The sequence below is a fragment of the Citrus sinensis genome, chromosome 2 (assembly GCF_022201045.2).
Source record: "Citrus sinensis cultivar Valencia sweet orange chromosome 2, DVS_A1.0, whole genome shotgun sequence".
Taxonomy (NCBI): Eukaryota; Viridiplantae; Streptophyta; class Magnoliopsida; order Sapindales; family Rutaceae; genus Citrus; species Citrus sinensis.
The window spans coordinates 27049277-27072222 of record NC_068557.1 but is presented as its reverse complement, the minus strand read 5'-3'; the positions used below and the strand labels follow the sequence as shown (position 1 = coordinate 27072222).

Sequence of the window (22946 nt, the reverse complement as noted above, 5' to 3'; positions counted from 1 at the left end):
ACTATTGTAAACTGCCACTCTACAATGATAAAACTCTTAACTCACATTGTAGAACAGATTCTTGGAAGTTTGGCGATGGAGCATAGGGTGCGTTTGAGATTGAGGTGCTGTAGCTTTGCTACAACTATTGTGGGAAAAAAAAGTTGTAACTATGAAACAAAAGTTAGTAATATATAGTAAATATAAATTTTAAATAATAATTTTAATAAAATTATTAAAGATATAATAGATTTTCCATTATACAAGTGAAAAATCATATTAACATAGTTTTCAAGTTATAACAGTTAGTGTTTACCAAACGCTTTAGTGTTGTAGCTTTTAAGCTACTGTTAGGGGGACTTAGCGTAAAATTTATAGGTATCCAACCCAAAAGACTAGTCATTTAGGTGGAGTGACCTATCTCTTTATAAACCCAAGTATCTTCTATTTTCTAGCCAATGTGGGACACAACTCAATAATCCCTCCCTCGGACGAAACCATCGCCGGACTCCAGTCCTTTCGTCCGACACACCTGAGTTGTTCCACCACATTCCAACTACTAGGGTTTAGCTCTGATACCACTTATTGGGGAGACTTAGCATAAGATTTCTAGGTATCCAACCTAAAATATTAGCTATTTAGGTAGAGTGACATATCTCTTTATAAACTCGAGTATTTCCCCCTTTCTAACCAATGTGAGACACAACTCAACAGCTAATGCTGCCCAACCTCAATCACAAATGTACCCATAGTGGAGGCAATAACATCGTGCAATTTAATAATGTGATAGATTACAAAGTACCAAACAAGAAAGCATATTTACATCAATCTTTTATACATGTTTAGCTTAATTGGAGTACCTCAATTTACTTAGTAAATACATAACATAATGAGCCAGACAAGATCTTAAATATCAAAGTTTGATGGTGGGAAATAAAGTCTCTAGATCCCAATGAATACTAAGCAAAGAATTCATTAATGCCCATCAATTATAAGTTGATGTTGATCACATGGAATATAGGATGAAATGGAAATGATGTGATATGTGTGGCATTTAGGAGATTATTTCCATGATTATGAGGGTCAAGGGTGTGATAAAATAGATGCTGCATCATATTCGGGGAAAAACTTGACCAGTTGATGCTGACCCATCAACTTTACAGAAAAGAATTTCAATTGTTGATTTGTTCATTTACGGGAGGGACCATGGATATTTTCTAGGCTTATGGGGCATTTAATTTGAATATGCCACGTCCATGTAATTAATTATTCTATTGATATAAAGTATAATGGTGCTAACTAAAACGTCAAACTTTTAAAATTTAAATTGTTACACTCGTGATCATATAAAATAAAAAAACATGCCCATTTGAACAATGACATTGTTCGAGAAAATGTGATATCTTATTCTTACTATTATTTCGATTGTATGCATTACTATTACTTTGATTGTATGTATATGTAAAACAAGAAAACATTTACTTAGAATAAATCAAAGAATAAAGGACAAGAAAGTTTGTGCTAACACTGTACGTAGATTTAGATAATATTCATCGATCTTTAACATTTTGCGGCTCCTTGTGTATTGTTTTAATCATTCTTTCTCTCTCTCTCTCTTTTTATGTCTTATTATTTGTTTGTTTGCTTCCTCTTTTTTTTTTTCCTTCCATTTCACACCATATTCAAAGTTCAAACTAAAAGAAACGAATGATGGGGTGTGCGCAAGGTTCTAAGAGAAACATTTTAAAACACAAGTTTAAATACAATATTTTATCCATTAGATTAGATTAAAATAGAGGATTAAGATTAGATGGCACGAATAATTAATTCCATTAATATTTTTTTTCTCCTCTCTTTAATATTTAATTCTCTTCCTTCTTTAATTTAAGATTTTCTCTTTTCTCTCTGTCCTATAAATTTGTAAATGGCATAATTAGAACCATCAAAATTATAAAACTTGCTGCCTTGGAAAGCGAACATAAACAGCTTGGCTGAGACTGAGAGGACGAAGGTATTAGGCACAGTTGTTTGCATTGGTGGAGCTGTGTTGTTTAACCCTTTACAAAGGAAAGCTAATTATATCCCACCACCCAAGTGTTCAAAGCCACGAATCACAATATAACAAGCACATGCCAAATTGATGATTTGAAGAAAGAAGACAGAGAGGTGGACCATTGGTTCAGTATTTTTTTATCGCAGGCTGCATTGCTTTGGTCTTCGTGGTTCCTTATGCAAGCGAGAATTGGCAAAGAGATTTCCATGTCAATATTCTAGCACTGCTGTCATATCCTTCTTCGGTGCCACTCAATCATCCATTTTGAGTTTGAATTTGATTGTTAAAGAGGAACCTTCCCGGGTGGGTTTTGAAGAGGCAAATTGTAGAGATATAAGCGTGATATATTATGTAACAGTGTAAGTTTCCTCTCGTGACTCAAAATATCACAAATTTACAGGGTCTGTAATTAAATTAATTTTGATAATTTTAATTATTCTATTTATAAATTTATAGGAGAGAGAAAAGAAAAATTTTCCTTTCTCAAACAAAAGAAGAAAGACAATTAAACACTAAAGAGAAGAGAGAGAAAATATTAATGAAATTAATAATTCATCTCTTTTAATCTTGACCTTTCATTTCAATCTAATCTAATGATTGAAAATTTGTGTTTAAACTTTTGAAGTACGTAAAAGCTATTAAACCATATAGTTTAATAGAGTTCTGATTTGGTCCGAAATCTTGAATTTTATTAAATCGTTTTATCAAACAATTTAACAAACATGTTAATTTTATATTAAAAATTATGTTTTGATCTATTAGTGGCATTCTCATTTTGTTAAAATGAGAATGTCCTCACTAGAGAATGATATTAAGTTAACTCTAACATGTATTTTCATTTGAAATATAAATTCAATTTTTAAATTCATCATATGAAGCATATAAAATAAAGTAGATTCGATTTAAGGCCATTTACCCAATACCTTTAAAGCCGAGGCTTAAAAGCCATAGCTATCAAACAACTAAACCAAATAATCCCTCTCCCTTAAATTAATTGCTTATACAACAATAATAATATATGTACAAATTATTATATTATTTTTTTCGTATAATATGAAGTGGCATCTTACAACATCAAATAATTAATTGAAGAGTGAAAGTAGTTAATAAAAATAATAATATGGACAAGGTGATGCTTCCAACCAATCAATTATTTCATGCCACTTATATATATATAGAGATATAATGATTATTTGTGTAATAGCCACTCCTTGATTGTACAAGTAAATTATTTTATTTATTTATTCTTTTTTTTTTTTACATCTGAAGTTCAGATATCAATTAATAATTTGCAGTAGGGTCGTTCTTCGTCCAATGATGACCCTAACTCAATCCAAAAATGGAAACGACGACAAAAGATTTTCTCCACAACCACAAACCAAATCCCGATGACCAATGACCATGCACCATCATGAATAGAACCTTCATGCTAGTGCTGAAAATGGGTAGTGGGCAAAAGGACTTTTTACCAAAGCAGCAGAAGCCAAAAGCTGGGATCCGAAGTAGTAGCTCAAGTAAGTTACAGTTGCCCTGTAAAATTTTATTTAGCCCCCTATACTCTATATTATTTATAATTGATTAGTAGGTATTATAAAATTTTATGTATTATAAAATTTCATTTAGTCCCTTACACTCTGTTTTATTTCATTAAAACCCTTAGAGTATCAATTCGCCTCCTATAATTTTAAATTTCTAAAATACCCTCCATTTAATTAAAAATATAATTATTATTAAATGAATTATAATTATAATAATTATTTTATTATAACTATAAATATAATTATAATTTTTAAATAAATTATTATTATTGTTGTTGTTGTTATTATTATTATTATTATTATTATTAACAAGAATAAAAAGTATTATAATTGATTAATCTATTAAAAATAATTAGTAATAATTTTTTCATTAAATTAATAATAATAATAATAATAATAATAATAATAATTAATGATAATAATTATTAATAATTAATGTTTGAATAATAATAATAACAGTAATTAAAATAAAAAATAATAATTATGATAAAAATTAATTAAGGATTTTATAGTAATATGTTAAATTTAACTCATTCTGATTTTGATTCTAAGACAAAGTAAACACATAAATGTTAATACATCTCATTCTAATTACGATTCTTGTAGTTCAAGTAAATAAATTATTTTGATTCCAATTCCACATTTCGATTATACTTATTCCAATTTCAACTCATTATGTTTCTAGCTATTTTTTATTCCTGTTTAGTGAACACAATATAAAATTGTAAACCACTCCATATTCAATTAGATCACTCTATATTATTTACAATTTATTCATAAGTATTACGAATTTTATAGTGCATTTACTAAACAGGAATCGAAATTAGCTGGAAACATAATGAGTTAGAATCGGAATAGCTATAATCAAAATAAGGAATTAGAATTAGAATAATTTATTTGCTTAAACTGCATGAATCATAATTAGAATGAGTTGTATTACCATTTATGTGTTTACTTTGTCTTAAAATCAAAATCAGAATGAGTTAAATTGTAACTAATTACTATAAAATCTTTAATTATTTTTTATCTTAGTTATTATTTTATATTTTACTTATTGTTATTATTATTATTCAAAAATTAATTATTAATAATAATTATCATTAATTATTATTATTAATTATTGTTATGGATTAATTAATTATAATAATACTTTTTATTCTTGTTAATAATAATAATAATCTATTTAAAAATTATAATTATATTTATAGTTATAATAAAATGATAATTATAATTATAATTAATTTGATAATAATTATATTTTTAATTAAATGGATGATATTTTGAGAATTTAAAATAAAGTGCACTGAAATAAATTATAATTAGGGGGCGAATTGATACTCTAAGGGCTTCACTGAGATAAAATAAAGTGTAAGGAGCTAAAAGAAATTTTATAATGCAGAAAGTCGTAAAATATGAGTGAATAAAGTACAAATAACATAGAGTATAGGGGGCTAATGAAATTTTTCAGAGCAGCTGTAACTTACATCAGCTGTAACTTAGGCGGACCACCCCAAAAGCTGTTTTGGTTTGGAAGCTTTAGTTTGCTACAAGTCAAATGAAAAAGCACTTCCCGTGATCTGTCAAATGAGATGCGGGCATATGGCTGTGGTGCAAGAGCGCTGGCGGTAGGGTCATCACAATGGATAAGCCACCGTGTCAGCAAGTAAAGGCCCCCAATCCATCTCTATAAAATTTTAATTTCTTTATTGTTTCCTAATGCATTTCTTTTCTTCATAAATTTCTTTCTTGCACTGTAGTAAAGTCAATCTAGTGTTGCGCATAATCATAATTAGTTTGTTTTGTGATTCATAATAATCCAATAATACACACACTAGTTTATTTATGAAGCTAAAAAGATCTGTTTATAGATGACACTTTACGAAACCTTTAGTTTATGTGTCTATTTTTAGAAGATTTTTTAATCGAAACTCATTGGACCAACGAGATTATTGAGTTTAGCCCAAAGAGGGGTTGGCCCAAAAGGACCAGATAAGCCCTTCCAACAAGCCACGTTACTTTTTCTTCTTCTCCCCCCCCCCCCCCCCCCCCCCCCCCCCCCACCCACCAAAACCACAATAAGACGACGTAACCAAAGAGAAGAAGAAGATGCTCCTTTTTCTTCCATATCGAACCGAAAGTTACAATAAATAAAAAAAAGAAGAAATTAATAAATTGAGAATGATGAAGATTCAGCGAAGCGTACATAGATATGAAGATTATACAATTGATAAAAGATTTGAAAGCAACTATTATTTTTATAAAAAAAAATTAAAATTAGTTTTTTAACCTCCTATAATTTGAATTTGAACTCATTTGATTAAAAAAAGCGTTCGAATTCAAGTGATCAGAATAGTTGTTTCGAAATCACTTTAGCCAAACCGATGTTGCCGTCATATTCATAGGATGATTCATGAAGTAATTGCAACTAGCTAGGGGGCAGCCATGGGAAATAATATAATGGTCACGACCCTTAACCTCTCTTTGGACATGCAGCATAACTTTGCTTATGCTGCATGTGATGTGATTATCAAGGTCTGAAAGGAAAGGAAAGAAAAGAAAAGGAGATGCGATTCTGGGATTCCAAAGAGATTATTTATGACCCACAAGCACAATCACATCCACATCCAAACAACATTTTTCAAGAAATAAGTTCACATTTATTCACACTTGCCTTTGAGTAGATCTCCTTCTCCTCCGAGCATCTACTTTATTCTATTTATTTATTTAAGCTTTCAAAGAGAAGCTGGCTTCAACTCACCTTGCATAAAATTAACAAGTCAAAGTTGTTGGGAAAATCTAAGAGGATTGACTGATTGAACCTCGGATTACACATTATCTAATGCACCCAAGGAGGCCGCATGCACGAACAAGTTGAGTTTATTTTATATATATATATAGTGAGTAATTTATAGAGTTGGAACATTTCAAATTTATTAATACGTGTCTGTATACATATATGTTGTCTCATATTAATTTCGTTTGTGATCGAGTCCAAATATTTTGTTTAATTTTGAATGAGCCCACTCCACTTTCCTCTTAAAATTTACATAAGCCAAACGAGATTGATCATACTTGCAAGTCTTCTTCTTGATTACTACGCGTGAAGAAGATGGCCTTTTTATCTGGTATTTATGTCGTTTTGCTTGACAGTCGGCAATGTAGTTAACACGTGGCAAACCAGGATCCATGTGGAAAGTATTCAATAAAAGGTAAGGTGAGGGGCTGCATTGATATTTTAGCTTATTTTACATTAGAAAAAGCCCCCTTTGGCTTACGAGTCTTTGAAGTTTGAACCAAGATTCAAGTTGGCTTACCGGGGCCTGAAATATGTTTTATTTGTACATTTTGGCCCATTCTTTTGACAATTTGAGTGCCGCAGCATTTTCCTTTCAGTTTCCTTAATATGGCAAGAAGCAATGTGTCAGCAGCGGTTGCTCTCGCGGGAATGGGATGCTTTATTCTTCTTCATCATTAAAATTTTCTACTTGCGAAATAAATTACCGTAATAAATAAACTGATATTGACTGACTGACTAATGTCTCTCTTTAAAAACAGAATGACGCCATTGTTGACGTAAGGAGAACCCAGCAACCATTGCTGACGCCATCACTCTCGTCACCTAAACGACTTCATCTTCCTAACGACTCCTTTCCAAATTACCCCACAACCACAGCTTCCCCTGTTTTCTTTTCTCTTTCTTCCTTTTTTATCTCTCTCTCTCTCTCTCTGGTGCGTTACTGTACTCATTGATGGGGACAAGTGAAATTTCCTCTTACACTGACATGCAACACGTTTTTCTTCTTTGTCCCGGCGGTCATTTCTTCTTTTAATTTTATTCTTTTCTTACCCCTTTGCTCTGTTTCTTCTTCCCCTGTATCAGAGTGTACTTTAGATGTTTTGTTTATGTCTTTTATCATTGGATGGATCTGATTGCAACTGGGTAATCTGTGTGGATTTGATTTATTTAGAAATTTTCTTTTTTAAACATTTGATAGTCTGATGTTTCTGGGATTTTGTGTTACGTGGTTATTATGTTGAGAGATGGCGTTGCACGATCAAGCAGATTGTCGCAACTCCTGTAATACGGTAATAGTTGAGTCTTTTATTTTATGTTCCCTCTTGGTTGGATATTTGATAGTTCGTGAATAACTCTTTTTTTTTTTTTTTTGGGTAAATTTTGGATGGCTAATTCGATTGAACCGTCATCATCTTTGAGCTTTACTTCGTCTTCTCATCTGTCAAATGGCTCAATTAGTCATAACCAATCTTCTTTTTCGGCTCCTGAGAAGGGGGTTAATCTTGAAGTTTTTAGTCTAAATAAGCTTAGTTCTAGTTTGGAACAACTCCTGATTGATTCCACTTGTGAATATAGTGATGCTGAAATAATTGTTGAGGGTATCCCAGTTTGTGTTCATCGATGTATTTTGGCTGCAAGGAGTAAGTTTTTTTATGAGTTATTTAAGCGTGAGAAGGGGTCAGTTGATAAGGAGGGAAAACCAAAGTATCCCATGAGTGAGTTGTTGCCGTATGGCAAGGTTGGATATGAAGCCTTTTTAATTTTCTTAAGTTACACGTATTCTGGAAAGTTGAAGCCTTTTCCGATGGAGGTGTCAACTTGCGTTGATAACATATGTGTTCATGATGCATGTAGACCTGCTATTAATTTTGCAGTGGAAATGATGTATGCCTCATCTATTTTTGAATTGCCGGAGTTGGTTTCACTTTTCCAGGTCAGGATGCCTTCTTTATTCTGGTTACAATTTACTTTTCATAAGCAAATTTACCTACTTAATCAATACATGCCTTTGGTATAGAGCTTGGGAACTGCCTTCTGGATCAATCTGTTTTTAATGCAAACTGAAAAGATGAATACAATAAAGTGATTTTTTTTTTCAAGTACAATAATAAGATCCTCTGTGTGTTTTTGTTCATTATCCACATCTGTATAATTTCAATTTGCAGACACCGAGAGGAACATATGTTGACTTAATAATCTACGTATTTGCAGCGACGTCTACTTAATTTTGTTGGGAAGGCTGTTGCAGAAGATATTATTCCAATCCTTTTGGCTGCCTTCCATTGTCAATTAAGTCAGCTCCTTGCTCAATGTGTTGATAGAATAGTGCGTTCAGATCTTGATACTATCTCCATTGAGAAAGAACTTCCCACTGAAGTTGCGGAGGAAATTAGAATGCTCCGACTCAAGTCTTTTCCTGATGATGAGAACACTGCAGTTGAGGTGGACCCTTTGCGTGAAAAGAGAATCAAGAGAATACACAAGGCACTAGATTCAGATGATGTCGAACTTGTAAGACTTTTGTTATCTGAGTCTGAAATAACCTTAGACGAAGCCAATGCACTCCATTATGCTGCAGCGTACTGTGATCCCAAGGTGTTGTCTGAGGTTCTCAGCCTCGGATTAGCTGATGTCAACCTTAGAAGTTCTCGGGGTTATACAGTTCTACATATTGGTGCAATGCGCAAGGAGCCATCAGTGATTGTGTCACTTCTAACTAAAGGAGCTTGTGCATCAGATTTGACCCTGGATGGGCGAAGTGCCGTCAGCATCTGTAGAAGATTGACAAGGCCGAAAGATTATCAGGCAAAAACAGAGCAGGGAAAAGAAACAAATAAAGATCGTATATGCATTGATGTTCTGGAGGGAGAAATGAGGAGGAATCCGATGGCTGGTGATGCCTTTATCACCTCCCACACTTTATCTGATGATTTGCACATGAAGCTGCTGTACCTAGAAAATAGAGGTACTCTTTTCTGTGTATATGATGACTTTGGTTTATATTCTCTTGAAATATTTGAAGTCACTACAGTGGTACAGTAGCATAATAAAATTGCATATGAAAATCTATGTAGAGTTCTAAGCTATAGCCTGATGGAATCTTGATGTGCATTTGGATATACACTTGTTCCAAAATTTAATTGGTCATTTTTTTTTTCGCTTGCTTTCTTTCTCCTCACACTGGTTTTTATCCTCGCTACTACAAATATTAGATAAATGGATTTTATGCCCTTTTCTTTTACATGCATTTTGGGGAAAGTTGAATGTTGTAGGCAACGTATAGCACTTAGATTTTATCCAAGTTGAATGCTTTGGATTTAAAATGCATGAGCATTGAATGAGTTAAAGAAGAATTCTAAAGCATTAATACAGGGTTTTGAAACCTTCAATGCATGAGGTCAGGTTTGATGAAAGTTTGGGCATTCTTATATTGGCATATATAATGCTTACTACACATGCAAAGATGTCCTGTTTGTGGAGTTGATGAACAGTCCGGTGATGGCTTGGCCTCCAACTCAATAATGGTTTTGATTGATTCTAATTTGCCTCTCTTATGGCCTTTTTTACACTTAAGAATGATGAGTGCTGACTGGTTTTATGCATTGCAGTGGCATTTGCACGGTTACTCTTCCCTACTGAAGCCAAGCTAGCAATGGACATTGCCAATACTGAGACAACATCTGAGTTTTCTGGTTTCTGTGCATCAAAAGGTTCAAGTGGAAACTTAAGGGAGGTTGACTTAAATGAGACACCTGTAATGCGGAACAAGAGACTTCGTCCTAGGATGGAAGCCCTTATGAAAACAGGTAATTGCGAGTTTTCAGTGTCTTCCATATTCAGATATATTTATTGTCTTAAGTTTGATACTTGGTACTGTTATTTTAAATCATTCAACGCAGATTGATACTTTGTTGACTTCAACATTTAGTATTCATTGCTAAAGTTGCTTGCTTTTAAACCCTTTGGTTATGGTGATGACAGTGGAGATGGGTCAGCGTTATTTTCCCCTTTGCTCAGAAGTGTTGGATAAGTTCATGGAGGACGACCTTCAGGATTTGTTTTTCCTTGAGAATGGCACCAAAGAAGAGCAGAGAGTAAAGAGAATGCGCTTCATTGAGCTCAAAGATGATGTTCAGAAGGCATTTACAAGGGACAAAGCTGAGATTAGCCGATCAGGGTTATGTTCCTCATCATCCTCATCATCATTTAAAGATGGTGTGAAGTACAAGCTCGGAAAATTATGATGTAAAAATGTCGATAATAATAAGTCTAGTAACAGAGTGACCCATTTTCTTTGCAATTTTATCCAGGACCAAACTCTCTCTGTATACTACCTGTATCACAAAATTAAGTCATTGAAAGGATCATCGTTTGATAGCTTATAGGAAAATGTGCTTCAGTAACCCATGAGAAACTTCTTTTTAGGAAAATTGCCGCTGAATTCTTTTTCTTTTTTTTTTTGGGGGAAAAATTTTGATTCCACAGAAAAGTAGACCTGGGAAAATGCCTTGCTAGAGCACCCGGACTAGTATTGCAGACGTGACAGAAAAATTTGATACCTTGCTGGGGACCAATCTATTATTCTTATTTATTTATTTATTTATTGACAGGATCTGTTATTCTTATTCTTGTCCAAGGAAATTGATTTATGTTTCTGCCAGTTAAGAAGTCACGATTCTATCTCTCTGATCACTTTTAATAGGGAATATATTTCAGTGAACGGTCGGATCGGTCTTTTCTCTGTTCTTAATTCTTCCCGAGTTCTGATGACAGATTGCAGACAAAGAAAACTAGCACTTCCGCCTTCTTTTTCTTTTCTTCTTTTGCATTTCCCTGTCAAGATTCGAATCCTCAGTGGCCAACCAACCATGACATATCGCTACTCATGAGTGCTGATTTTATATTGTTATTAAAATTTTAAAAAAAAAATAAATTATATGATTTAATAATATAATTATAATACTATTAAATCGTGTGATTTACTAATTTTTTTAAATTTTAATAAAACTGAGATCTTAGATTGGAGCATTTCTATACTACTTATCAATACCTTGAGTATGAATGCCTTTGGCCGTTTCGGCCGTTTAGCCATTGTAACTGGTAAAGTAATCAATCTGGGTTAACAACATATGAGTTCCCAGTTTTGAAATTTGATCCAAATCAAGGATTAAAATACAAGCAGAACTAATTCCTCGCTTTAATTAAGTAAAAATATTAAGAATCCGCAATTAAAATAAGAGGCGGAATCATTTTTTTCCAACGATTATTATTAAGCCCTATTGTTGTGGCAGCTCCCTGAAGAAAATGAGCTGCTTTATTCCCCATCTTTGTGACATTTACCAGAACAAAGAAGCAAATCATGGATATTTCATCTCAATGCCATGCTTCACACTAGGGGATTTGGGAATTCTTCTCGAGCCCTAAATGCATTTAAAATGGTGAAGAAATGTCAATGAGATTCCTCTAACATATAGTAGTATGCTCAATATTTCAGCATCTTCAGGCATACAACATTTAACCGAAAAGCAGAACTATTATGATTGGCAAATAACCAAAACTAAAGTGAATCGAGTAATTAAATGTGCCAAATGTTACCCCTCAAGAAAACATGAAAATTCAAAAGACCCAGATGATAATTATACCTTATAATTTGACGATTTTAGCATGCTGGGTTTGGAGTGGCTGTTCTCACTTCTAAGCTTCAACTACCATTTTCTTTACCTATGATTTCAGCGCAATTAAAAGCTGTGGTGCGTTACAACCCTGAAATCTAAACCAAATTAAAAGTTCCTATAAACTTGAATGAGAGGTGAAGTAGAGCTGAAGATCTAAATAGCACAGTCAAATTCAACACAAATCCAGTTAGTCAAGAGTCAAGCGCCCAACTCTCATCCTAGGCTCTTAACTACAGATAATGGTATTAATTTAGAAGAGGAAGAGATAAAAGAGTTTGTTCCAACAACTGATCTACGCTGATTTTACATGTCTGTTCAACAGTTATAGATAATCTGTACCGATGACACAATATAAAGCTACTTGTCTAATTGTTCAAAGATTCCCACAAAACATGCAATGGAAACAAAATATAACACAGTTCTATGGTTCACACACAACAATGCTGACCATTCTGCACTGATATAGGTTAAGCAGGTTTTTTATTCAGTATCATTCTTCTATTGAGTGAAGATGGATGCTTGAAGTAGGTTTTGTAAACAAGATGAACATGGACATCATATATTTGCAACTAAGATTCAATCCCCACCTCCCTACTCCCCAAAGTCCCAAAAAGAAAAAACTGGAAAAAGAGAAAAAATTAATTGGGGGGAAAGGAAGTAGAATGCGAAACAAAAAGAGAATCAGTTTAGATTTCTGTTGTCATGAAACACCCTTGCTATATTTACACTGGTCAAAGCTGCATCTTGAGCTATCAAACTAAATAAAATATCCAAGCAAGTGATTGAGAAAATAAGGTGAAAGAATCATAGCACATATATACATATTCAAGCAACAAATACTCGGCTAAAAGAAAATTTAAAACAAAAACACATAAATAAAGGATAGAGTTAGCCTTAGCTTGAATTTGATGATTTCTTTAAACTTTCCCACATGGCCGGGCCTTCAGGATGGACATCCACAAAATATTTTTCAAATTTTGCATCTGAACATGCAAGGATAGTGCTCAAGGACAATGTGGGCTTTGCCACCCCTCTCTCCCTCAGCCACACATACATTTTACATCTATGGTTAATTCTCCCCATATCATAACATAAATATGCTGGAAAAGCCACAACAGACTCAAGTGGATAGCATAAATAATTTTTTAAATAATCAATCTTCTTTTCAAGTACATCTTTACTCTGGTTGAGCACCATCGGAGCACGTTTAACTATGTTTCTAACAACATTGCTGTCTAAACCAGCTTGTACAAGGCAGTCGAACCTCTCCTGTAATTGATCACCTCTGCCTCGGAACTGTTTCAAAGCTTTTGTCACCTCTTCTGAGTTTTCCACATAACCCAATCTCAACAAAAATTCTGTTTTCTCCACATCTTTACTAGGATTTTGACAATCAACCTGTTCATCGATTTTAACTTCTGTTTTAGAAGCCAAATGGAACAACTTTAATGGGTCATCCTTTATAATTTGGCATAAACTCTCTCTCCCAACTTTTAATTTGCTGCAGACAGTTTTAGGCCCCTTGAGAGAACATGAACCCATAAGCTCTGCATGCATCAATACCATGTTTGAAATGTCTTTCATTCCCATTCCGATCTCGATCAAGAATCCCACAGCCTGCAAGAGATTTTTCACAAACTTGGAAGACAAGATTTGTGGATTTTGTGAGAATAAAGAATATACTTCATTCATCTTCAAACCCAGTTTGAGTAACCGGCCAAACAATACATAAACCTTTTGCCCTGAACCTTCAAACACTAATGCAGGATTAGTTTTGAACAAGTTAAGCAACTGAACCTCATTATAACCTATTTTGTATAGAAAATCTAACGTTTCAGATACTTGATCCCAATTGTATGAGCCTTTACCAGGTAAGTACCTTCCAATCCAATCATTCTTGAATCCTAGTTCCTTTAGCTTCTCAAGAACCTTAACAAATCTACTATCAACACCGCCAATCAACAGCGATGGGCAACAACTGACAAGCTTAATAACAGTGTTTTTACTGAGACCCAAATTTTCATAAGCCCAAAGTTTCGAAGCCAATACTCCGCGATCATGTCGAAATATCTCTGTGGCTTCTACATACATCTTTCCCATCTTGCTTCGAGGAATACCATAATCGCATAAAACATGAAAGTTGTCAAGTAAGACTTCATCATCACTTAAAAACATCAAGTGCCTTGGAAGAAGTGGGGAGAGCTCAGATTGGCTTAAACCCAAGCTTTCAAAGAAGGGCTCAAACTCATTAATTGGATTGTACCTAAGGAACCTCATTAAAGATCGAGTAACATCCTTACCGCTATCAATCTTGGATAACAAATTTAGAACAAAATCCGGGGAGTTCTTGCTGATATGCTCAGCATCCATGTAGCCTAAGCTCCTAGTAGAATGCAAGTAATCAAAAAGAACCTCCTGAGCTTCAGTCCTTGCAAGTCGGGAGACTCGGCTGGCAACTAAAGACGCAGGTGGCTGAGTTGACTCAGCAAGGGAGACTTTTGGTTGGTGGGTAAGTCTAGAACTGCAAAAGGATCTAACTCTAACAGGAATAAAAAAAGCATTTTGCTTTTGCATAATACTAGTTTTTTCATTGGAAACTGGAAAGAAAACAAGAAAATGATTGATTTGAGTGATCATTTGAGAGACTCCAGATACCCTTTTACGGTTTAGGGATAATAACATCGGAAGCAAAGAAATTTAGTAAGTGAAAGTTCGAAACTGAACATCAACTAAGAGTAAAATGCATGTGAGAACTGTGGTGTCCTAATTGAAATAGCTGAATTGAAGTAAAAGACAATGAAAATGAGAATGGGAAAAGTTCCAATTCTGTTACCTTAGGATTGGAATTTGGGGAGACTAGTTTTGATGCCCCAGGGCCAACTTCTGGTTCTGCTCAGGAAGGGGAAGACTGCGACCGCGATTGTATTAGTTAGGGTTTGATGTTAATAGAATTCTCCAATTGGTCGTAGAATCATCCCCTGACCTCAATTCATATGGTGTCCTACAAAATTAATTCTGTCACGTACTTTTTTTACAACTGCTATATTATTACATTAAATTCTAATAAATAGATGTCCTGCTCCACTTGAGTTTTGGAAGGTAGCGGAGTTTATAAATATTAACCCCCACAATAGGGATTGAATCATTATCTTCACGTTTGTGAGAGCAGCAATCCAATTACTTCGGCCAAATGTCTAGTGACAAATTAATTTATTATGTATCTTAATTATTAGGATCCGGTAACATTTTTATTATCAATATTATTATTTCTAATCTGTTTTTTTAACATTATATATAATTTCATCAAAATACAATATAATTAAAGTCCACGTGCATATATAATCGACTAAGAAGATGGATAAAAAATCTTCTAAAATTATACTTAATTGTACATTAATTTTAAGTCCTTAAATTAAAATTTTAATAAATTTTAATCTTTTTAATTTTTATTATTAATGCACACTTTCTATCTTCCACTCGCTGCCACCAACAAATTTTTCTCTTCTTTACCGCCAATTTTCTTCTCCTCTCTTATTTTTTTATTTTTTTTAATTTATGTCGCTTAAATGTTTGACAGATTAGATGATATTAATAGTGAGTAATATTATAATTATAAATTTTTGTATAATTTTTTTATAAATTAATGCGATACGATTAGATTGGTTGGATCAAATATCTTTTTATCTATATAATTTATTTTTTATCTTATATTTTTATTTAACTAAAATTAAAGCTAAATATTTCTACAAAATAAATTTATATAAAAATTTATAACTACATCATCATTCATTACTAGTATATAAATAAAATCAATGTAACTAGCCCAGAAGACTCTTCTAGAAACTTGACGAGCAAACTAACATGTATAATTAGTTATTGATACCTGGCACTGTAAAGTGTAAATCCTTCTTCCTAAGTGTATGCTCATTAATGCTCCTTTAATCGTGATGATCATGATGTATGACTAAATTAATACCACCACCTTTATTATCATGATTTTGCACTCATATCACCGGATCAAATTTAGCCAATTATTTGCGAGAAAACAATTAAATATATATAATATTTTTTTAATGCAGTCGTATCCTTTTTTTTTGATAAATTATTAAAGTATATAATTTAATAAAGTCAGTGTCGATAAACTATTAAATCATATGTTTAATTATTGTGTCCCATTAAAAAAACCATACTTGTGAACACACACATATATATATTAGAATAAAACAATATATATATGTCTCGTAAGATCATTGCCGTATTGTTTTCAAATATATACTACTTAATTATATATTATTTTTTTAAATATTCAGTTCCCCTTGTAGTAAATTCTTTCACCGTTTTAGATATAAATTTGAAGGGTGTAAATATACTTTTAACATTATACTTTACGGAGATAAGAATCATAGACTTGACACGTGTTTAACGCTCAAATTAAATAAAAATAATTAAGTAAATATTAATGCAAAGTAACATAATAAAACTAAACTATATCCGAACACTCCAAATCAAGCCTTATCCGATCAAAATCAAATATTCAATACAAAATAAAAATCAAAATCTGGATGATGATGATGGTAATAATAATAATCATAATTATTATTAACTTTGCAGGTCAAATTGCTTATCACAATTATTGCATGTTCGCAGGGGCAAAAACGTAAAAGAATCCAAAACGTTTGCACGTAATGGTATTAATGTAACGGCAGAGGGGTGATGGGGTTATTTGGGAAATTACATCGATACAATATATTGGTCGAAGATAGAATCAATAGAATTAGTTAAAAAATAGAATTAATTATAATTAAAGAACTTTATATAAATAACAATTGAGCGTACGAAAGATTTTCTCTTTCATTTAAACTTTTCCTGAACAAAAAATTAAATCAATTTAATAATTTAATACGGCTTAAATTTTAAATATCACACTTATAACGTCGTATACGCACAACCAATGTGACATATAAATTACATGTATAATATAATTAAATCCAATCCAATTTAATTAAATTTATTTAAATGTTGATCGTCACACGACCATAAAATGCGTTATGGCAACCTTCTTCAGCAAAATCAAAAATATCACTCACACAATCCATGCTTGCTTCCAGAGTTCTAGTCATCCAATCCAACACAAACAAATTTAAAAAAAAAAAAACGCACACACACACAAACACACAAAAGCTGAGCAAAACGACGCGTACAAGCGCAAGCAAACCTCAGCACCACTTTCCATTTTTGTCCCCTTCCTCTCTCCAATTCCATTCTCCAATTCATTCTTCGGCATTTCCATCTTTATCTCTATATATTAAATAAATCTCAAGCCTTTCATTTACTGTTTGCAGTTGAAATAGATTGTGAGTTCCGACCCCATTCAAGGGAGAAAAAAAAAAATCTCGTTGATTTGAACAAAACAAAACCTCACGGTTGGTGAGTTTGTGGGTGCATGTGATGATTGCTTTTGGTCCTCCATAGCTGTTATTTTTTTTTTGTTGGATTTTGCATTGATTAGCTCCAGCATTTATCGTAATTTTATTTGATTTGTGGATATTTATGCTTAAGGGTAAGCTCTTCAATCTGATTCATCAGATTTTGTTTAGTTTTATTGTTATTATTATTATTTAACGATGTTTCTCATGATCTGCTTGTTGTTGGGTGATTTTGTGTAAACTGATTCTGTCATTTGTAAGTAATAAAGCTTTATTTTTTTTAATATTTATTTCTAATTCCTTTCGATTGCTCTATTAATATTTAGCTGTAACTCTAAGTATCAATACTTATTAATCCTGTGAAACTGGTTGTTATATACTGGCTTTGCTTGTAAAATTTAGAACTATGTTATAAGTTATATCAGTAGAACTTTTTGTTTTTGTGTTATCAGCTATAAACATCCTATGCTCTGATCATTCTTGCACCAATGAACCTCTGGTTGCTGGGATGATGTTTGAAAAGTAAAATTTTCACTTTTCAACTGTAACTTGTACTCTGTAGATGTATTTTTCCTTGGGCGCCGTTTCACAGACCCTAAAGTATGAAATATTTGATTTCTTGCATTCTTTAGCTGGCTGACTCTGAAACTTGGCCGTGCAAATGCAGTTTTTCAATTAATAGTTCATCTTACATTAGAAATGTCATTCTCGGTCATTGGCTAATATTTTCTTCCGTATTAACTTAATTACTATGCCCTCAAATCCGCACCCCAAAACTCAGCTACCTCTGTCTACACTGCCTCTTAAGAGCAATGATAGAGCCACAAACTCTTTTACCAACTTATTCTGTTCAAATTGATGTTCCATAACTGTATTGGTTTGGATGAAAATATCCCCTGGCCTTGATTTATTTGAATTATTTTTTATTTTCATTAACCAATGAAATTATGCCACATCAGTTTATACAAGAGTTTGCGGCTCTATCATTACTCTTCTCTAAATATTCGGTTTGTTTAGTAATGGTTTTCTCTATGGCCCTTAATCTATGTGTCTGCTATTGTAGCTGTGATGTGAACTGTAAGCAAGCTAATAGTATTTCTAGAAAATCTTTCTGCATGAATTATTGAAATAAATGCTGCCGTGGGAAAGTTCCCATTCAACTGTTTCTTGATGCTGGCCAGAACATAGATTTATGGAATATGATGGTGTCTTTCATAATTAATTTGCTTCAAAATGATGATTTTGTTTTTCCTTTAGTACTGACTTATTTCTTATGCTTTTGGGAACAGTTGAAAAAGCAAGATGAAGCGAGGAAGAAAATAGTAGAGTGCAGAAGAAGAAATATAAGATCTGATAATTAAGGTAGAAGGAATTATAATGGCAATGTCTGAACAGACAGTGACAGCTATTAAGTCCTATCAAAATCAAGCGCAAGTGCTGGTCAAGAACTACATAATAGCAGACCCTTTCATTCCATATACATCCATCCTTGCTGGCTTACTGGCCTGCAAAGTGGTACACTCTTTTCTCCTTGTTTCTTTATACCTATTTTATTTGTGCACTTGCTTTATTTTCCCCCTCATTATATATCATATTGAATATTTTTCTCTCTAACAGGTCTATGATCTTACTCAGTTAATTAGTACCTTTTACTTCAAGGCATATAATGGTCTTACCAAAATCCAACGAATGGAGTGGAACAATCGGTCAGTTCATAATCCATATTTTTGCATTTTCTTTTTGTAGTTGTTGTTTATGCCCTTATTGATTAATATTCTAATTTCAACAGTGGTATCTCTACGGTTCATGCAATTTTCATCACTGCCTTGTCGTTGTACTATGTGTTCTGGTCAGATCTCTTTTCTGACCAACAGCATACTGGTCCTATTACTTTCCGGAGCTCCTGGCTCTCTAATTTTGGATTAGGGGTGAGTATTTTTAGTTATTAAGCATTTAGCAAAGATTGTGTTCATAGCTTTTGAGAAGTAGGAAAACATACATGCTCACACCTTTCGATGAGTTTCTTTCTCATTTAAAATATATTTATGCCTGAGATTCATAGCTTCTATGTTCTACATTATAGCTGTTTGTGGTAATATGGTTCAGTTTTTCACATTGCAGATAAAAGGAAATGCTGCTCTACGAATTTTCTCAAAACTATAATTTTTGTGTTATGATTCCTTGTACTTTCTTGGTCGACCATTGCAGTTAGGACTGGCTATAGTTATAATCCATCTTCTCTTTGCATTAGCAAGACAAAGCCATATGATGTACATGACTTTTGATTCGCTTCTACGTGATTCCCATCCCTTGTTGTTATCATCTCGAAAATAAAGAAACATTTCTGTTGATTTTGCTTAAACCATAGGCATGTCTTTGTAAATACAGGCAGCTCCTCATTGATTTTTGCTAGGGCTGTGAAATAGTTCTCATGGCTGTTATTATTTGTCTTGTTGGATAAGTGTGGGACCCTCTATTGTAAGTGTTTTGAGTTCATGATTTGATATGATTTTGACAGGTTTCTGTTGGTTACTTCCTTGCGGATCTTGGAATGATTTTTTGGCTATACCCTTCTTTAGGGGGAATGGAATATGTAAGTATAATTCTCTAGGAAAAGGCAATCAAGCATTGATTTTGTGCGTTTGCTACCTTTTTTTTTTCTGTTGTAAAAACTCTCTGATAATGGTGTAACTGGTTTGACTGACATACTCCTTTTTCTATAGTTATTCTGTCTACAGCACTCTTAGACAAACATTTAAACAGCCCTGCGTTTTGCTTATGTTTGGAGTTTCTCAGGCATGTTGTGTTGGTTTCTATAAGTGAATATAAAGTATACTTGAGGCAAACATTAAAAATTGAGTCTTCTGGCTTCAGGTTCATGTTTGAACTTAAGAGTTTTTAATGTATTTTTGGTATCAATTTCAGTGCACCCCAGATATAAATCTTCAAGACAACTTATATGCTGAATTTTAGTATTTTTGGGTTGAATCTGCATAAAACTAAACAGTAAGGTCTAGATTTGAAAAGCTCAGCTAGTTGCATATAGATAGTGAATTTGAAGGTGGCATTTGCATTAAGTCCATAGTGGATCCATACATGCAATGTGGAAGGCATGGTAGTACTACTGATAAGATAGTAGAATTTGATTTCAGGTTGTCCATCACTCTCTTTCCGGAATTGCAGTAGCATATTCTATGTTTTCTGGAGAAGGTCAGCTTTATACATACATGGTGCTCATCTCTGAGGTGACAACTCCAGAGATCAACATGAGATGGTAGGTTTTGTGCTAGTTAAGATTTTATTAGGGTCCAGAATTAGATTTTAATTATCTCTTTGGGCTTACAAAGGTACCTTGATACGGCTGGTATGAAGAGGTCCACCACATATCTCGTAAATGGGGTTATTATCTTTTTTGCTTGGCTGGTGAGTTGAATCCTCTTGAGTTTTCAACATTGAGAGACTTAGTTTATTATGTGGAATGCTCCTGAAACAAATTGTGAAAATTGCAGATTGCAAGAATTCTGCTGTTTGTTTACATGTTTTACCATGTTTATTTGCACTATGATCAGGTAATTCCTTCCATCTGACATTTGTATTTCCTGAAAATGATATATTTTATTGTTTAATTCATATAGCAGAAGTTTAGCCTTCTTTCTTTTTTTCCTCTCCCAACTAGTAATCTCCTATGATTTGGGATGGTAATTCTCCTCCTCTGTTTTTATCTCGTTCCAAATGTTTAGCAATATCTGTTGTTTATATTCTTCTCTTTGTTAGCCTATTAAAGCAGATTGAGCGGATGCTGACATTTCTGAACCTTTATGATTATTATTATTTTTTTAATCTTTTTTTAGCTAACGACTTCTTAACTTTGTATATGCAGTGGGATTATCCAATTATTTCTTCACTTCTTCCCTTTGTTGCATAAAACCCCATTTTTGCCCTTCAAGTTTGCATCCTTCAAGCCTCTAGTCGCTTCATCTTTATCTACCTATCCTTCAACATCTGTTGTTAACCTGTCAGTTGATGCAGTTAATTGGCATGAATATTTAGTTGACTTGGTTAATATTTACCCTACGACGTTGAGGGATGGAGTAACTAAATATTAGTTGACTATGGAATATTTTGTTGACATGGCAATCATTAGCTCTTTCTCTTCCTTCTTGTTTCTCGGTCTCGCTTTCTACTCTTCTTTTTCTGATTTGGTCAATGTGACTGCTGAGGAGGAGACAGAGGTAGAGGGGAAATTGAGAATGGCAAAGAGGAAAGGGCATAGAGAGGACAGGAGAACAGGAAGAGAGCCAATGATTGCCATATCTCCTAGGTTTTTTTCCACATTAACTGATATTTAGGCACTGCATTCTAAAATGTATCATAACTGGTTTAGCATGTTGGCACGTCAACTAAATATGTACCCTAGCAGCCAAACACGCTTTAGCTGTTACATCAATTACATATTGAAATCAGTTAATTTGGCCGTCAACATGAATAGAAAGGCCCAAATCTTGGAAGGACTGAGCCGGAGTGAATGAACTGCTCCAAGAGAACTTAATTTGAACCTTGAAATAGACTTGGAGGACAAGAATGGTCGTCTTCTTTGTTTTAATTTCTGACATAGAAATATGTTACTCTCTTTGGTTAAGTCATAATTTTTTATTGATGTTATATATTTATGTCAGTGTTCAATTTTTATCTAGAATTCAGAAGATTCTTGAATAATTTGATTTTAAAAAAAAGGGATCGTACGTAAGTTAAAAATTGTCTGGAGTCTCAGTTATGACGTCAAGTCACTTGATTGAATTGGCAGGTTGTCGAGATGCATGCTATCGGCTATCTCTTGGTTTTTGTGGTGCCATTTGTGCTCGCTATCATGAACGTGATGTGGTTTGGGAAGATCCTGAAAGGATTGAAGAAAACTTTAGCGAAGAGGCAGTGATAGATGTACAATCTAGACTAAAATCTTGTCATTTAGCTGTGCATTTTTTCAAATTTCTTTACTGTATAAATCACAGAGAAAGGGAAAAAGGGGAAGCCATTTGAAGGTAATGTAACTTCTAAAGTTGTTGGAAATCAAACTGCTGTATATGTTCCACTTTCATAGGCTACTGATTCAAAGAGCCGTCTAATCTTACAACCAAATTTGTTTTACTTGAAGTTTTCAAACACCTAATTGTTTTTTATGCCTTAATTTCGTTGATGTAGCGGCCTCTGATAGGTTGGTGTCGTCAAGATGTAATTGTGTTATCAGCAATCTCTTTTCTTTAGGCAAAACTTTAAAAATACTTAGGCTTCTTGTAAAGATTACGATGAACACAGAGCTCTGTAGCCTGGACATATGACAAAAAGATAGATATTTAACTAGTTTTCTCCTTGACGATTAGTGATTCTTTTTACTTTTTTTTATTCATTTTGTCAAAATGAATTGGCCTACTCTGGAATTAAATATAATATCATCGATTTGATAACTTGGGCTTGAAGCAT

General features: G+C 33.3%; 3 protein-coding genes across 5 annotated transcripts; 2 read left to right on the top strand and 1 right to left on the bottom strand.

The window, feature by feature from the left end:
* The first annotated feature begins 7008 nt into the window (after nt 1-7008).
* LOC102621158 (BTB/POZ domain and ankyrin repeat-containing protein NPR1) lies at nt 7009-10992 on the top strand. Its single transcript, XM_006468378.4, has 4 exons — nt 7009-8300; nt 8579-9332; nt 9976-10173; nt 10349-10992. The coding sequence occupies exons 1-4, from the start codon at nt 7752-7754 to the stop codon at nt 10609-10611; spliced, it is 1764 nt and encodes a 587-aa protein (XP_006468441.2). The 5' UTR covers nt 7009-7751; the 3' UTR covers nt 10612-10992.
* A 426-nt stretch (nt 10993-11418) lies between these two features.
* On the bottom strand, nt 11419-15078 carry LOC102621440 (transcription termination factor MTEF18, mitochondrial-like). Its single transcript, XM_006468379.4, has 2 exons — nt 12010-15078; nt 11419-11787 (listed from the first exon to the last, which is right to left on the bottom strand). The coding sequence occupies exon 1, from the start codon at nt 14722-14724 to the stop codon at nt 12937-12939; it is 1788 nt and encodes a 595-aa protein (XP_006468442.2). The 5' UTR covers nt 14725-15078; the 3' UTR covers nt 11419-11787; nt 12010-12936.
* A 2038-nt stretch (nt 15079-17116) lies between these two features.
* LOC102621731 (uncharacterized) lies at nt 17117-22613 on the top strand. Of its 3 annotated transcripts, none has more exons than XM_052435033.1 (9): nt 17117-17465; nt 18758-18983; nt 19086-19174; nt 19258-19396; nt 19987-20061; nt 20621-20742; nt 20816-20891; nt 20978-21037; nt 22273-22613. In XM_052435033.1, exons 2-9 carry the CDS (start codon nt 18846-18848, stop codon nt 22399-22401), a joined length of 828 nt encoding a protein of 275 aa, XP_052290993.1. In that variant the 5' UTR covers nt 17117-17465; nt 18758-18845; the 3' UTR covers nt 22402-22613. The 3 variants fall into 3 exon arrangements, with proteins under 3 accessions (XP_052290993.1, XP_052290992.1, XP_006468443.1); XM_052435032.1 differs by having other exon boundaries at nt 17118-17469; XM_006468380.4 differs by having other exon boundaries at nt 17118-17602.
* The last annotated feature ends 333 nt before the right edge of the window (nt 22614-22946 follow it).

What these genes read in the sequence shown, in the direction of transcription:
- LOC102621158 (XM_006468378.4), top strand. Translation starts at nt 7,752, where the DNA reads ATGGCTAATTCGATTGAACCGTCATCATCTTTGAGCTTTACTTCGTCT. An exon ending in AGTTGGTTTCACTTTTCCAG is followed by an intron (nt 8,301 to 8,578) that starts GTCAGGATGCCT and finishes ACGTATTTGCAG; the next exon opens with CGACGTCTACTTAATTTTGT. An exon ending in GGAAGCCCTTATGAAAACAG is followed by an intron (nt 10,174 to 10,348) that starts GTAATTGCGAGT and finishes TGGTGATGACAG; the next exon opens with TGGAGATGGGTCAGCGTTAT.
- LOC102621440 (XM_006468379.4), bottom strand. Translation starts at nt 14,724, where the DNA reads ATGTTATTATCCCTAAACCGTAAAAGGGTATCTGGAGTCTCTCAAATG.
- LOC102621731 (XM_052435033.1), top strand. Translation starts at nt 18,846, where the DNA reads ATGGCAATGTCTGAACAGACAGTGACAGCTATTAAGTCCTATCAAAAT. An exon ending in GCTTACTGGCCTGCAAAGTG is followed by an intron (nt 18,984 to 19,085) that starts GTACACTCTTTT and finishes TCTCTCTAACAG; the next exon opens with GTCTATGATCTTACTCAGTT. An exon ending in CCAGAGATCAACATGAGATG is followed by an intron (nt 20,743 to 20,815) that starts GTAGGTTTTGTG and finishes GGGCTTACAAAG; the next exon opens with GTACCTTGATACGGCTGGTA.